This window comes from Semicossyphus pulcher, unplaced genomic scaffold, assembly GCF_022749685.1.
Source record: "Semicossyphus pulcher isolate SPU_LCO1_2020_fin unplaced genomic scaffold, fSemPul1.0.p SCAF_10, whole genome shotgun sequence".
Lineage (NCBI taxonomy): Eukaryota > Metazoa > Chordata > Actinopteri > Labriformes > Labridae > Semicossyphus > Semicossyphus pulcher.
This window is the reverse complement of record NW_027211604.1, coordinates 6,323,174-6,336,134: the sequence shown is the minus strand read 5'-3', so window position 1 is coordinate 6,336,134 and position 12,961 is coordinate 6,323,174. Positions and strand designations below refer to the sequence as shown.

At 41.5% G+C, this 12,961-nt stretch overlaps 1 protein-coding gene across 1 annotated transcript; it reads right to left on the bottom strand.

Moving 5' to 3' along the window:
- Positions 1–608: 608 nt before the first annotated feature.
- Positions 609–12,442, bottom strand: tm7sf2 (transmembrane 7 superfamily member 2). Its single transcript, XM_069675539.1, has 10 exons — positions 12,370–12,442; positions 11,406–11,602; positions 9,435–9,489; positions 8,877–9,071; positions 6,675–6,778; positions 4,573–4,692; positions 4,317–4,485; positions 4,159–4,239; positions 3,838–3,960; positions 609–1,127 (listed from the first exon to the last, which is right to left on the bottom strand). Exons 1-10 carry the CDS (start codon positions 12,440–12,442, stop codon positions 967–969), a joined length of 1,278 nt encoding a protein of 425 aa, XP_069531640.1. The 3' UTR covers positions 609–966.
- Positions 12,443–12,961: the final 519 nt, after the last annotated feature.

Here is a 12,961-nt window from a genome sequence, read left to right as displayed (position 1 = left end):
AAATAGGTGGTTGGTTTGTTTACAGAGGAAAAAAAGAAAAGAGGCAAAACAGAAAAGAAAAAGCAAAGGCTACGACAGAGAGATCTACAAAACTGAAGACGGCACATGAAGTAAACTTTAAACTGAACACAGTACGGGATACAGCGGTGTTTAAAGACGGTGAATGGAGAAGAAAACGTTAACAGACTCACAGTGACGAGACAGAAAACCTCGATCAGGCGCGGCGCTGATTCCTGCGGCCCAGTTCAACTTGTCTTCCTTCACCATCAGATGAAATGTTTACATTTCATCTGAGTAAAAACAGCTAACTTAGCTCTTGTTAAAAGGCTAGGGTTACCCGTTGCCATGGACACAGCTCTCACTGTCAGTGTAACGGACTATTTTTAAACGGAAAATGTAAATAACCCCAACAGGGTGAGACAAGTCCTGCTCACCCTGTCGGGGTTCAATTCCGCTATAATAACCCGCTCACTATAGATTATCCCTTACATATGTATTATTTAGTTTCCCACAATGCCCAGAGGTTCAAATAAGTGTCTAATAACAGCAATCAAGATCAAGTGCAGTGTGCTGTTTTGTATTTGTTTATTTCAAATGTAATTCACAGATAACAGCTCAATAAAATAAAGACATTGTAAAAATAAAAACAGTGTTTTAATAAAAGGCACTGATGTTTCTATGGAAGTGCACTTATGTGCTGGCGCAGTTTGCACAGACCGAGAGACCTTTAATGCAGACTGACTTTACCTACATCGGAGTCTAGTAAAGTTTTGCAACGATTAAAAACCTTTTTGTAAATGAAGCCTCAGAATCAAGGCTGATTTAAAGGCTGATTTAAACTGTGAGCTTCCTGCAGCACTGGTTATTACTTGTGGTCTGTGACACTGAAAAGGGATTCACATTTCAAGTTATTGCTGAGTTTGAGTGAAAGTTTTGGTCCCGTTCCAACCATCTGCTGTCCTTTTTTTAGTATATATAGGGGAAGATCCTGTAGGGCACCCGTCGACAGTACGTGTCCCACGCGAGGCCGTACTTGGCCCTGCACTGCCTCTCATCACGATCCTCTCTGTGAATCAGCAGGACGGTGAAATATATGACGTAGAAGTACGGCAGAAGATGTGCGAAGCCTAAAGAAAAGAGAATAAATAATTAGAACAAAATGTCAAAGAAACTAAAAGACATTTATGACTCACTCATATAAAAGATCTTCAAAACAAAGAAAAACGAACACCTTTTAGTATCGACATCAATGTTCATGATGTGAATGACATCCAAAGCGCTGTAACCACTGTACACCCCCCTCTGCTGTACACTGTATCACACAAAGACCCTGCGCTCAATACGGGTTCGATGAAGCTCCAAATGTTCCCAGAGTTGATTCATCTCAATGGTAATTTTTGCCGACTGCACTTTCAAGAGTTTCTGAGAAAAATACCTTTTTTATTCAGTCATTGTTCCTGCAGTCAGATTCTGAGATGTAACCGCTGTTCCACTTTGTCAGAGCAGCTTTCATCAGTCTGGAACACGTCGGCGTGAGTTTTCTCTTTCTGAGTGCATAATTTCGCAGTTTGTGACTTTCGCAGCAGCAATTATGGCAGAAACTACAGTACATCTCAATTACAAAGGCAGCCGGGAACTTAAAGTCTGAATGCAAATGAGCAGAATGTGTCAGCGGTAACAAAAGTCTGTCTGTCATCTTTTTAGGAAGTGAGTTTGAAAGGAACATAAGGCCGCTTACAGAGGAACAAAGAAAGGACTGTTAGTGCCTTTTATTGCTTCTGCATCAGTGGGAAACACTGTGTAATTATCTAATAAGGAAAAGCACAGTCGCTAAGGCTGAGTATCAAACCTCTTTGGTACCATCCAAAACGTCTCAATAGCTGTTAGCATTAAATGCTTACGATCGTTTAAATCGTGCGTCCTATTTACAGAGGCTACAGTCGATGCAGCAGCCCTGGGTGCCACTCCCACTCTTGTCCCCTTGCCGCGTGTAGTCCCCATCCTCTCTTCCTGTTTTCAGCACTCTTCTCTCGCTATCATCAAAGGCATAAAAGCCCCCCCAAAAAAATTTATAACAAACATTTCTAATTCTGTTTGCCGTCTTTTGTTCATGTACTTTAAAGCATTTGTGACTCAATATTTATACCAACTGCAGATGACATGATTAACCAAATATGAAAGGGTTCGCTTCTAAAGACAAACACACACATCGTTACGACCTGACACGGCCGTTCCCCTCAGCTGTACCGCTCTTTTTGGCATCTTTTAGCTTGTTGTGTTGGAGTAGTCTCACTGCTGTGATGTCTATGACGTTACATATGCCGGCTGTGTTTCCATGAAAATGTCCAAAAGCCATCTACATTCTACCTGCCCAGAACGTAACAGCTGACAGACACAGCGGATGACTTGCACTTATAAGGTCAGATATTCCCTAAGGAGATGGTGGAGACCAAAAACAGAGCTAAAACAGAGTATTTGACTTTTATTCATCAGGTGAGGTCAAAACAGGACTTCATCATGATGCTGCTGATGCTCCTAGTTTACTGAATGTAAAGGATTAGTGAGTGTTTATGCATTAATTAATTATTGAACAAATCAAACTTTGAGACTATTAGTGTTCATGTTTATTATTACCGAGTTCTTTAAAGGCTGCAATTGTTTAGACAACATGTAACATGTGAGAACTAAAAAAAATAACTGTACACATTAGGTTAGCTAACTTCTGCGATGTGTGTGGCAAAATGGATCGATTTTTATTAACTACAGCGAGAGAGAGGCGACTGATCTGAACTGATGGAGAGAGCAGAAAACGGAGGAAGTATGACCACGGCTATGTAAAGTGTGGATTTTGCTCAGTTACCACAGTGCTAGCTAATGACAGTATGAGACCATTTAAATTGCGGCATCATATTGATACCAAGCAGTCTGAGAGCCCACATGCCACATCATCCCCTTCACCTCCACTTACCTGTGTGAGTGTGTGTTTTCTGCATCGACCATGTTCAAAAGGGGGGGGGGGCTGTTTTTATGTTCTTTCAGAGGAGGCTCACTTTGCAAACCCCCGGTCTATCATGAAACCCTTGCTTCTTGTGAGGATGTGTTCCTTGTGGCTCTACCAATGTTTTCACCTGTTTTTTAGGATGTTTGATTCTCACCTGCTACCCAGGAGTCTGTTACAGTAAGCCTTTTGTTTAGGTCTTTTTGTTTATTATATTTTAATGTCTGATTTTGGGTCTTCTATCGTTCAAAACCTTAACTTGATAGACTACCGTTTTAATCCTCATGTTTTGCATTTTGGCTGTCAGCTGTTTGTTTAGTTATTTTGGAGCCAGAAGTGACCGTATATGGTCAACAGGGTGGAGACACATTGCTACCCCCCTGTCCTATATGAAAGGTCACAATGGTAGCAACTTCTCTAGGGGCTCCAAGGAAAAAAGTTTGGGAACCACTGCCCTAAAGCATGCCCTGATTCATCGTCTAGATTCCTCTAAATGAAACCTTAAATTACAAAATTAAATTACAATGAAGAATTTAACCAAACAATTGAGACCATAAATCTCAATCTCGTCTCATCACAAGAAACCCCAAGGCAGTCTCTCTCTTTAAACAATTAAAATGCCTTTGTTGTCAAAACAGAACTCACACTCCTTCAGCTGGGAGTTTCCCTCAGTCTCCCTCAGTCTCCCTCACCAACACATCTATCCTAATGCTAAATATGGCTGTATATAATTAACAGCACCTCTTATCTATGACCTCATGCGCTCTCTCTAAGAAAGGCGCGCACTGTGTCGGCCTGTGTGCAAAACAAGCTCTGCAGTGGCTTTTAAGCCCTCTTACCACACGGCAGAGACCAGGCCAGGGCCATGAGGAGGTCACCGAGGTAATTGGGATGACGAACCAGACCCCACCAGCCAGACACCAGCAGCCGCTTCCCTGTTGCTGTGGCGATGGTCTCCAGTCCTGCCAGGAGTCATGGGAAACGTAGATATTTCTGAGTAAGGTTTGCAGTTTAGAGAACTCCCCGTCTACCACTTTAATCTGATTGAAGGAGAAAATGCAGTTTCTTCCTCCTCATATAAACAGTCTGAGTCGAGATACTTAGATTGATTTAGAAAATACATTAAAAAGACTTGAGGGGAAATTTAAAGAAACACTGACTTGCAACGCTCGGATGTGTGGGGTCTCGTCTGAACTGGTTCTTCTGTGAGTTTGATTTTCTGAAAATGTAATATCCGATACCTGGAAGCAAAGAGAACAATGTTCTTTATCCAGAAGAAAAAACATGTTGCAGCCTAAAGAAAAAGAAGCATGATTACCATTCAGTGCTATTATCACTGCTGCTCCCAGTGAACTCAGGGTCTGTGGATGAACGACCAGGAAGGCCGCCTGCAGCCCGTACGTGAAGGGAACCCAGGCCAGGTCCCCGAAGACCAGCATGAAGCCGAACCCGTCATGCACGATGTCCATGGTTGTCAGAACAGCCTCCTGTAGTAACACAACAGTGGGTGAGATTAAGGAAAAACGTATAATAGTTACAGGTGCAAAGATGCAAGGCCAGAAATCCCCCCTCACCTCGTTCCACAGAGCGTCTGCCACATACAGCAGCTGGAAACTGTTGACCAGGATCATGGCGAGTGAGGGGGAGCCTCGGAGCTCCACCTCCTTCATCAGCATGCCGAGGTTGATCACCACCTGAGAGGAAAACAGATCGCATCAATATTTAGGCGGCAATTTTCATGTGCGTGATCAAAACTCCAAACCCTCTGAGAGCACAGTTCAGAAATGATCCAAGCTGCAGAGACGAACAGAAACCAGTGTTTGCATTAATGACAATTTACACTTATTGATACTTTATTAGGCAGACCAGTGCATTATAATGCATAATTACATGTTTTAGCAGATCTTTGACCCAAGGATTAAAGGAAGATGGCCGTCTACCAAGAGTCTGGATTCGCTTTAGATTGTCTGTTCGATGAAGATTATTGTTGTGGTTTGGTGCTTTAGATATGTAAAATGATTGATTGATTGATATTGATGGTGTTTCCCTTAATGTATGCAAACACCACTATGTGCAACACTTATTTTAAAGATATAATCTCGAAGATTTTCATTTAAATAAATGTCTGTTGAGTCTCTATCTATCGCCGAATGAGGTAACACAATGGTGAGTGAGCCAATGGCCCACTGATGAAACCCTTTGCATTTGCAGTATATAGTATTATTACAGACTGGGTGTCTGTGGAAACATTCACCGAAAGAATCACAAGCACGCCCAGTTAGTGACGCGTTTTCCATCAGCCAGCAGTGGTTGCTGAGAGAGGGTAGGCGGAGCTAAGCGGCTGCTTTTCCCGTCTCTGCAAGTGTTGCGAGTAAACAGTAATCTACTATGGCTGAACAAACAAAGAAAAGATGGATGACTACAGATACAACTTCAACAATAAGTGAAAATCCAAAGAAAAAGAAACACATTTGACGCTCAGATGAAGCAAACAGTCTGAAAAGGAAAGCGACCGTCAGCCAGGAAAATCAAGAGTTACAACCGGAGGCGAAACGGCACCAGTGTAAACGGCGGAGCCAGGCCGTGTGTGTTTTTGAAGCACGCGCTGTCTGCAACGCTATGTACAAACACACACACGGCGTTGCTTGGTTCAGTGTAAAATGGCAAAGGCAGCATAACAGCAGAGCCGCATCGCGGAGCTCATCTTCACTTTACCAGGTCTCTCTTTGCAAAATATACTTTGTATTGTTTCCATGACTTGCAGTTTGGACAGTTTGTGGTGAGCACAGCGAGGTTTGGTGCTTTAGGAGTCGGAATATTGGAAACATCAAAACAGTAACATCACTGAACATTTAATACTCTATCTATAAAGAGGCCTTTCCTCTAACCTGGCCCTTTCCACCTCTTGATTTATATCCAAAAAAGTACAATAGCCAATCAATTGTTCAGTATTTAGGACATCTGCAATTGAAAGATGTTGAAAGGTAAAAGTAAATAGTTTTAACATTCAACAGGAAGCAGAAATCTCCCACACACTGTCTGTATTCAGTTGGTGGGAGCTTTTTTTGTCCTCTCCTACGCACCTGGCTTCAAAACAATCAGATGTGCAAAGATTTGACTGTTTTAACTGTACAGAGGAACAAATGGAAATAAAGGATTAATTAAATCAAGAAGGATGTCTCCTTTCTTTTACTGTTTGTCTGAGCCTAGTGAAGAGCAAGAGAAGCGTGCTGTAATTGTATGAATCTTATTTGTAAGTGGTTCTTCTATGTTCTGTGTTAGTGGGTCTGATGACTCAGACTCTGATCATAATGCACTTCCTCTGACAAATGTCTCACTGGGTCAGTTCATCAGGGAGAGAGGTTTCTGATTCTGTGTCAGAATCACAGACTGGATTCTTCTGAGGATCAGGGAGAGCAACACTGCCACCTGTTGGTCTGTGCGGGTTCTCCAACAGAGTTCATCATCATTACACAAGTACAAATCTAAAATGATTCAGACTTACAATATAAAAATAATTATTAAGGCAGAATACAGATTGTAGGTTTAGAAATATGAGCTTTGCATTTGAATAAACAATTATTTGACTTTTGTTTTATTATTTTTCTGTTGATGTTTTTTTACGTATAAATCAAGTTCTGATTGAATCGACCGTCACTCCTGCAGGTGAACTCACCCAGCCGATCAGACCTGGTCGGAGCTCACAGAAATACTTCAGGTCAAAGTTTCCGATCCGAGGGTTGAGCTCCCGTCCGATGAAGAAGTCATACAGAGGGTTACCTGGAGAGGACAGAGGGATGAATGATTTAAAAAAGATCCACTGGAGGGTTTGACAGCTACAGTTATATTTCTCCCTCTGTCATCGTGTGTACAGGTGATCCAAGTCTGTCATGCCGGTGACATCATAGGCAAATTGCAAGACATTTTTTAGCAGTTAATAAATGAGCAATTTACTGAAGCCTTTTTGAAGAAGAAGAATGTATACTTTATTAATAAAAATGTTTCACTGTTAATACAAACATGCTACACATACAAAGGCTCGAAATACACACATGCACAAACAGGAACTAGTGGATGCATTAATGGAGAGATGTCAGAGTGAGGGGGCTGCACATGGACATGCGCCCCGAGCAGTGGGGGATTTGGTGCCTTGCTCAAGGACACCTCGACTGAGCCCAGGAAAGGAGCTGGCACCTCTCCAGCTACCAGCCGTAGCGGGACTTGAAGTCCCTACAGACTGAGCTGCCGTCTACCCCTGGAAGTGACTGGCTGTCAGTCTCTGTCAGCTTAATTATATCTGCCGTCTGAAACTTGTGTTTTGCACATTATCAAATGTCACAGCAGGAAAAGCACGTCCTCAACATTAATTATAGGCTGCATTCCATTTAGATGCATTAGTGATTTCAAAGGTGCATGTAGTTGCTGCTTAGTTGGAACAGAGCGCTCAATTACAGTGTTATTTCACCTGAAGTTTTTGTGTAATAACAAGTCAAGAGTCTGCTTTGATGAAGGCCCGTATCTATTTGAGACAAAATGAACTGCATTAGTTACTAGCTGATCTAAAAAGCTTTGTTTTGTAGCCACATCACACCTCCGATCTCTGCTTTATATCTGTTTATAGCGTTTTCTAATTTCCCAGTTAAGGAAAAATGTGTTGCTCTCTGTTGCTTTATTCTGTTAATATAGACAGAAGAACTGTAACGGAGGACTAGAAGCTTCTGTAGTGGAGGAGAAAAACATTGCAGGTGAGCTGTGGCGACTGAATTTTCAAGTGTTTTATTTGATAGAAACAAAAAGCAGCCGTGCTCCGTGAGGCTGCACTGAGGTGAGGAGTGTCAGACTTAAAGTCGAGGTGAAATGAAAAATGTCATTTTAATCCTTTTAGATCACATCCCCGGTTATATTGTGCATCTATTTGACAATATAGGCCAAAAAAATACAGAAAACCATTTCTTCGTATTCTTATATCAAAATTCGCTCATTTTTTCTTCTGGTAAAACTAAATTTCACGCGTGCTTACGTAAGTTAGCACCAAACAATTTCAACCAATCAATCTGCAACATTTAGCCGCAGAGCACCAAGAACACTCGGTCACTTAGCTAGCTACTGCGCTGTGGAGAACGTCTGTCTACGCCCACTTCTCAACGATCAAATCAAATCCTGTTTCACTCGGAAAGACGTCACGATGCAGAAGCTAGATCTAGACTCTTGAAATGCCGCTTCATCTCGACTTTATACTAACATGCCAACAATGGCATCAGGCTCATGTCTGGAGGGAATAATATTTACCACATTTCTCCACCTTTATTTTTTTATCATGCTAACTTACATTTGCAGTCAACACTAAACACAAGGTGCAGCTGAAGCAGAAGAGAAAGTCAATAGTTTTGCATCTTTTTAGCCACTGGTTTAATGCATTTTGCTTTCCCCAAACTCAAATCCGTGTAAATATTACCTGGAAGTGCATATTTAAATTAATTTCACATTGACAGAATCACCAAGAATAGCTGTTTGGTTTGACAGCATGGCACTGGGAACAGTTCTTCTTTCTTTCCACAAACTAGATAGAAGGTAACCGTCAGCGAGCAGCAGCTGCTTCACAACACTAGACGCTCTCAGGTTTCTGCCTTCAGATGCAGTAGAGCGCAGCATAGCTGGTGTAGCGAGGTCAGATGACTTGAAAGTGAGTGTTCAGTTGTTGCCTGATGCCTGCAGGCTCTTGAAGAGCTGGGCTGTTAGATAATTACCCACAGGAATACAGAAAGCCTCCACAAAACATCAAAAAAAGAGCCTTCAAATGCATAGTACATCTCGGATACGACTTTTCAAACAGTATTTTAGCGTGAATTGTACTTTAAACATGACCTTGTACTCTCACCTGTGTTGCCCCCCAAAGCGAGAGCATGAGATGGAGCCCAAAAGGAGCGGATGTAGAGGTAAACAGAGAACAGGAATGACACCGCTATTGCACACATCGCCAGAGGCAACAGCAGTTCGAACAGATACCCCAGAGGAGCCCCGAGCCCCAGAAACAACAGCAGCAGAACACCGCTGATGCACAGGCCATGAAAACCTGAGGGAGACACACAAACACAGGTAAGTCCTGCAGCCCAGGGGAGAGATGAGCAGACTGAGGCTGGTCTAAAAGAGATGTGAAACTTCAGATTGTGTAACATAAGTTAACTTTATTGAGGTCAATGAGTCAAGAAGTTTAGAGGTTACATTAAAAATAAAATGTCAGAACAGGTGAATTTTACCTCAGTGAAGAACTACATATGAGAAGTATTTCAACTCTTTAGAAATTTTAGAAGAGCACATTATCTTCAATTACTAAGATATCAAACCAAGCTAGCTGTTGACCAACAAACACTCACAAAATCAGACTTCATATGAAAATATAAAACATGATTATATTAACCAGTAAAACCCAACATACCATTTATGGGATACTTGAGACGTGTTGCATCCCTCAGCACTAATCCTTCAGACACCTGCAGGTAAACACACTCACTCTGAATCTGAACGTGTTACACGTGTACTCGTGTACGAGTCATGGGCTTAGACAAAATAACTTTCTCTATGGTGAATCATTAAGACTTATTTCATCTTATAATTCTGCTAACAGGGAATATTTGGGTCAAACTTATCAACATCCACGCACATCTTCGTGTTAATATGCATGTATTGTCATGCTACAGACAGGTGATATGGATGAATTTAGTATATTTTCACATACAACTTCATATCATAGTATGGCAAATAAAGCTATGAATCAATGTTAAGTGTTAGCTGCCACTGCCTTACTCACTCTGTCCAGTCTGTGGTGAGCAATGTTAAACTCTTAATAGGTGCTGTCTCACTGAAATTAATAGCCTAAGTGGTTTTTTGTTAGTGTCTGTGTTTCTATCTGTGCTACATGTTAGCATGTCTCAGATAAAAAAAATATGTGCCTTTACACAAATAGCTCAACATTTTGGAAAATACACATATTTGTGTTCTTCAAGACCCCGTCCAGTCAAGTGTTTAACCTTGTAAACATCTTCAAGTGGTGTTCTTCATGTGCTACAAGACATATCAGGGACAACATCAGCAGTCATCTCCAGTCTGGGCCTGTCTGCTTTTAAACTGCAGTGTACCAAGGACAGGCTGAACAACACGTTTTCAGATTGGCAGGTTTGAGACGTCACAAATCTAAGGAGCCAATCCTGTTAATGGACGGGGTGACGCTATGTATATCATTATGTGTAACCTATGGTAACCACTAAACTCACTACTGACAACTAATGTTAACGTTACTACTACTAATTACTACATTTCAAGCTAGCTAAGTTTCAACAATTTGCCACTAAACGATGGCAGAGACACGTTTTGTTTTCGCGACGGAGGGGGCGGTTGAATATGTGCATTGTGAGGCAGAAGGAGGAGATGCTTGAAACATATCAGACACAATTTATTATTTCAAGCAGAGCATTTTATATGTCTTAAAACATGACTGGAGCTGGTCTTTAAAGAGCATTAATAGGATCCATTTTTATCTTATCAATCTATTGTTCATGAAATATGGACTCAAAACAGCTCTTCTAACAGGTGTGCAGCAAGCTAAAATAAATATCACTCTCACAGTTTGTTAAATATAAAGCTACAGCTAGCAGCTGGTTAGCCTAGCTTAACAGGGAAAACAGCTAGCTTAGCTCTGCTCATAAGGGAACAAAATCAAGCTGCAAACACCTAAAACTCATTAGTTTTCCGTTTGTTTTAACTCTTGGGAAGTAAGATATTAGTCAATGCTGTAGAGATGCTAGTTGGGAGACATTGAACAGGTGGGCTAGCATTTCATTGTCTTTGTGCCAAGCTAAGCTAACCGGCTTCTGGCTGTATACAGATTTAAGCAGTATCAATGTTTTTATATGACTTTAGAAGAGAAAGCCAACAAACATTTTTTCTAAAACGCTGAACTATTTCTTAAAGCGGCTGAGTCATTTTGGTTTGAAATACACCTAGCCCTACACATAGGCTCAAACCTGCATTCTTTCTAATGGCCAGCAGGGGGCGACTTCACTGGTTGCAAAAAGAAGTTTGATTGTATGTAACAGAATGGGAGTTAACTTAATCACTAGTTTCAGGTCCTCTTTAACACAGCAAGAGGATCATTTTAAAATCATAGCAACATTTCCAGTAAAAAAAAGATGATGAGCAGTGTATGCTTGAAGGTGTGGATACCTGTGATTGACAAGTTGCTAACACGCCACACTACCAACTAGGATAAAGAAATACCGCTGTGTATCCCTCTTGTCCAAATATGGTCACTTCTGGTTCCAAAATAACAAGATGGCGACGGCCAAAATGTGAGTTCACAAATCAACAGGTGACAGTCCAAAGTGGCTACATTCACTTCTTTCATTCTCACCTTTCCCAGTGGCATCAGGTAGAGGAGGGCATGCAGAGCGATCCAGCCCAGCAGAATCACGAGGGCCAGAGGATCCCACAGCTGGTCAGAGGAGGGGAGGGGAGGCGGCCACTGGAGCACACTGGCCTCAGGGGATCGACTCACACTGATCAGGAAGAGCACCGTCAGCGGGAGGAAGATGGGGATGCATACGGCACCTGAGAGACCATGACAATGCAGGATGAATAATTCTGCATGTTTAATAAGTGCATAGTGGTAAAGCTATTAGATTATCTGTCAGTGGGGGAGCAAACAAAACTGGTGGTGTTGTCTGATCTGTGGTCTGCTGAGAGCCGCGCTTTAAAACATGATTTTACTTTAACAACAAGTGGACAGCAAAGTGGCTGTGATGCTCGATTTAAAGAAGACAGCAGGGGATAAAGCACCACACACACACACACACACACACACACACACACACAAACGTTTAAGCTGTGATGTATCTGTTCTCTCATTTCCCATCATGTCTACAATGAAAAATCCTGCTTGGGTGGTTGTAATGATTTGCAGTTGGAGCTGTAATGAGCAGTCCTGCTGATGGAGCTCATGCTGAGGGACTAGTGATCTCTGCTGCAGCGAGTTTTGTCATCTTATTAATTTCATTGTGACAGCAGTTTAATGATCTACAAAGAGGCGGCCTACTTTATTACCAATTTTATGGAACAACAAACATGTGTCTGAATGTATAGTGGCTGTTAATGTCACTATTATTAAGACATACAAGCAGCTCTTTAATGTGCATCACTTCAGGTTTAACTCGTATCTACCATAGCTTGAACGGAAAAGCAGCACACAGTGTTTAGACAGGAGGGCACATAGAAATGGATAAATGTGTTGTGTATTTTCTGTTCAGCTGCAGTAAATGTGATCCACAGTTAGATAAAAATCAGACATCTTAATAAAATGAAAGTCTGCAGTGACTCACCCAAGGTTCCTCCAAACTCCCTCTCTGTGTCATGTGACGATTTGTGTTTGAGTGCTTGGCTGCTCGGCTTCATTGTCGCTCTCCTCTGAAAACATTTAAAGTAGATATCTATCAGTGAATCAGAAGGACCAAATAAACAGCAGGCTTCAGAGTAGCGCCAGAGTAACAGAGCCTTTAATGATGCTGAACTTTTATCCGTCACGAAGGCGACATACATTTTCTATAATTAGTGTTATCTAACAATTACAGTAATCCTCAGTGTAATCTGCAGAAAAACTTAATGTAATTAACCTCTGAAGCTTATATATTAGCACCCAGGGTTCATCTTTAAACAAGCCAATTAATGGTTTTAGTGTAACCTTTGACCTCAGCACAGTGTGAGCCTCATTATAAATGATGGTAAATCCTTGTTAATAGCAGTGGCGCAAAGCAGCTAATGAGGCACATAAATTTACTTGATTTGGCTGTGTAAGTACAACCTAAAGGTATCAGCACTTCACTTAGATATTTTAATTTATACCACTCATTAATCAGCTACGTTTGTCCAACAGCTACAGTTATTAGTGGCTTTGATTCTTCAAGGAAAATACAC

Coding starts and splice junctions, on each gene's coding strand:
- tm7sf2 (XM_069675539.1), bottom strand. CDS start 12,442: ATGAAGCCGAGCAGCCAAGCACTCAAACACAAATCGTCACATGACACA. Junction 9,490..11,405: donor ACCTGATGCCACTGGGAAAG/GTGAGAATGAAA, acceptor GTTTACCTGCAG/GTGTCTGAAGGATTAGTGCT. Junction 4,486..4,572: donor CAGACGCTCTGTGGAACGAG/GTGAGGGGGGAT, acceptor GTGTTACTACAG/GAGGCTGTTCTGACAACCAT.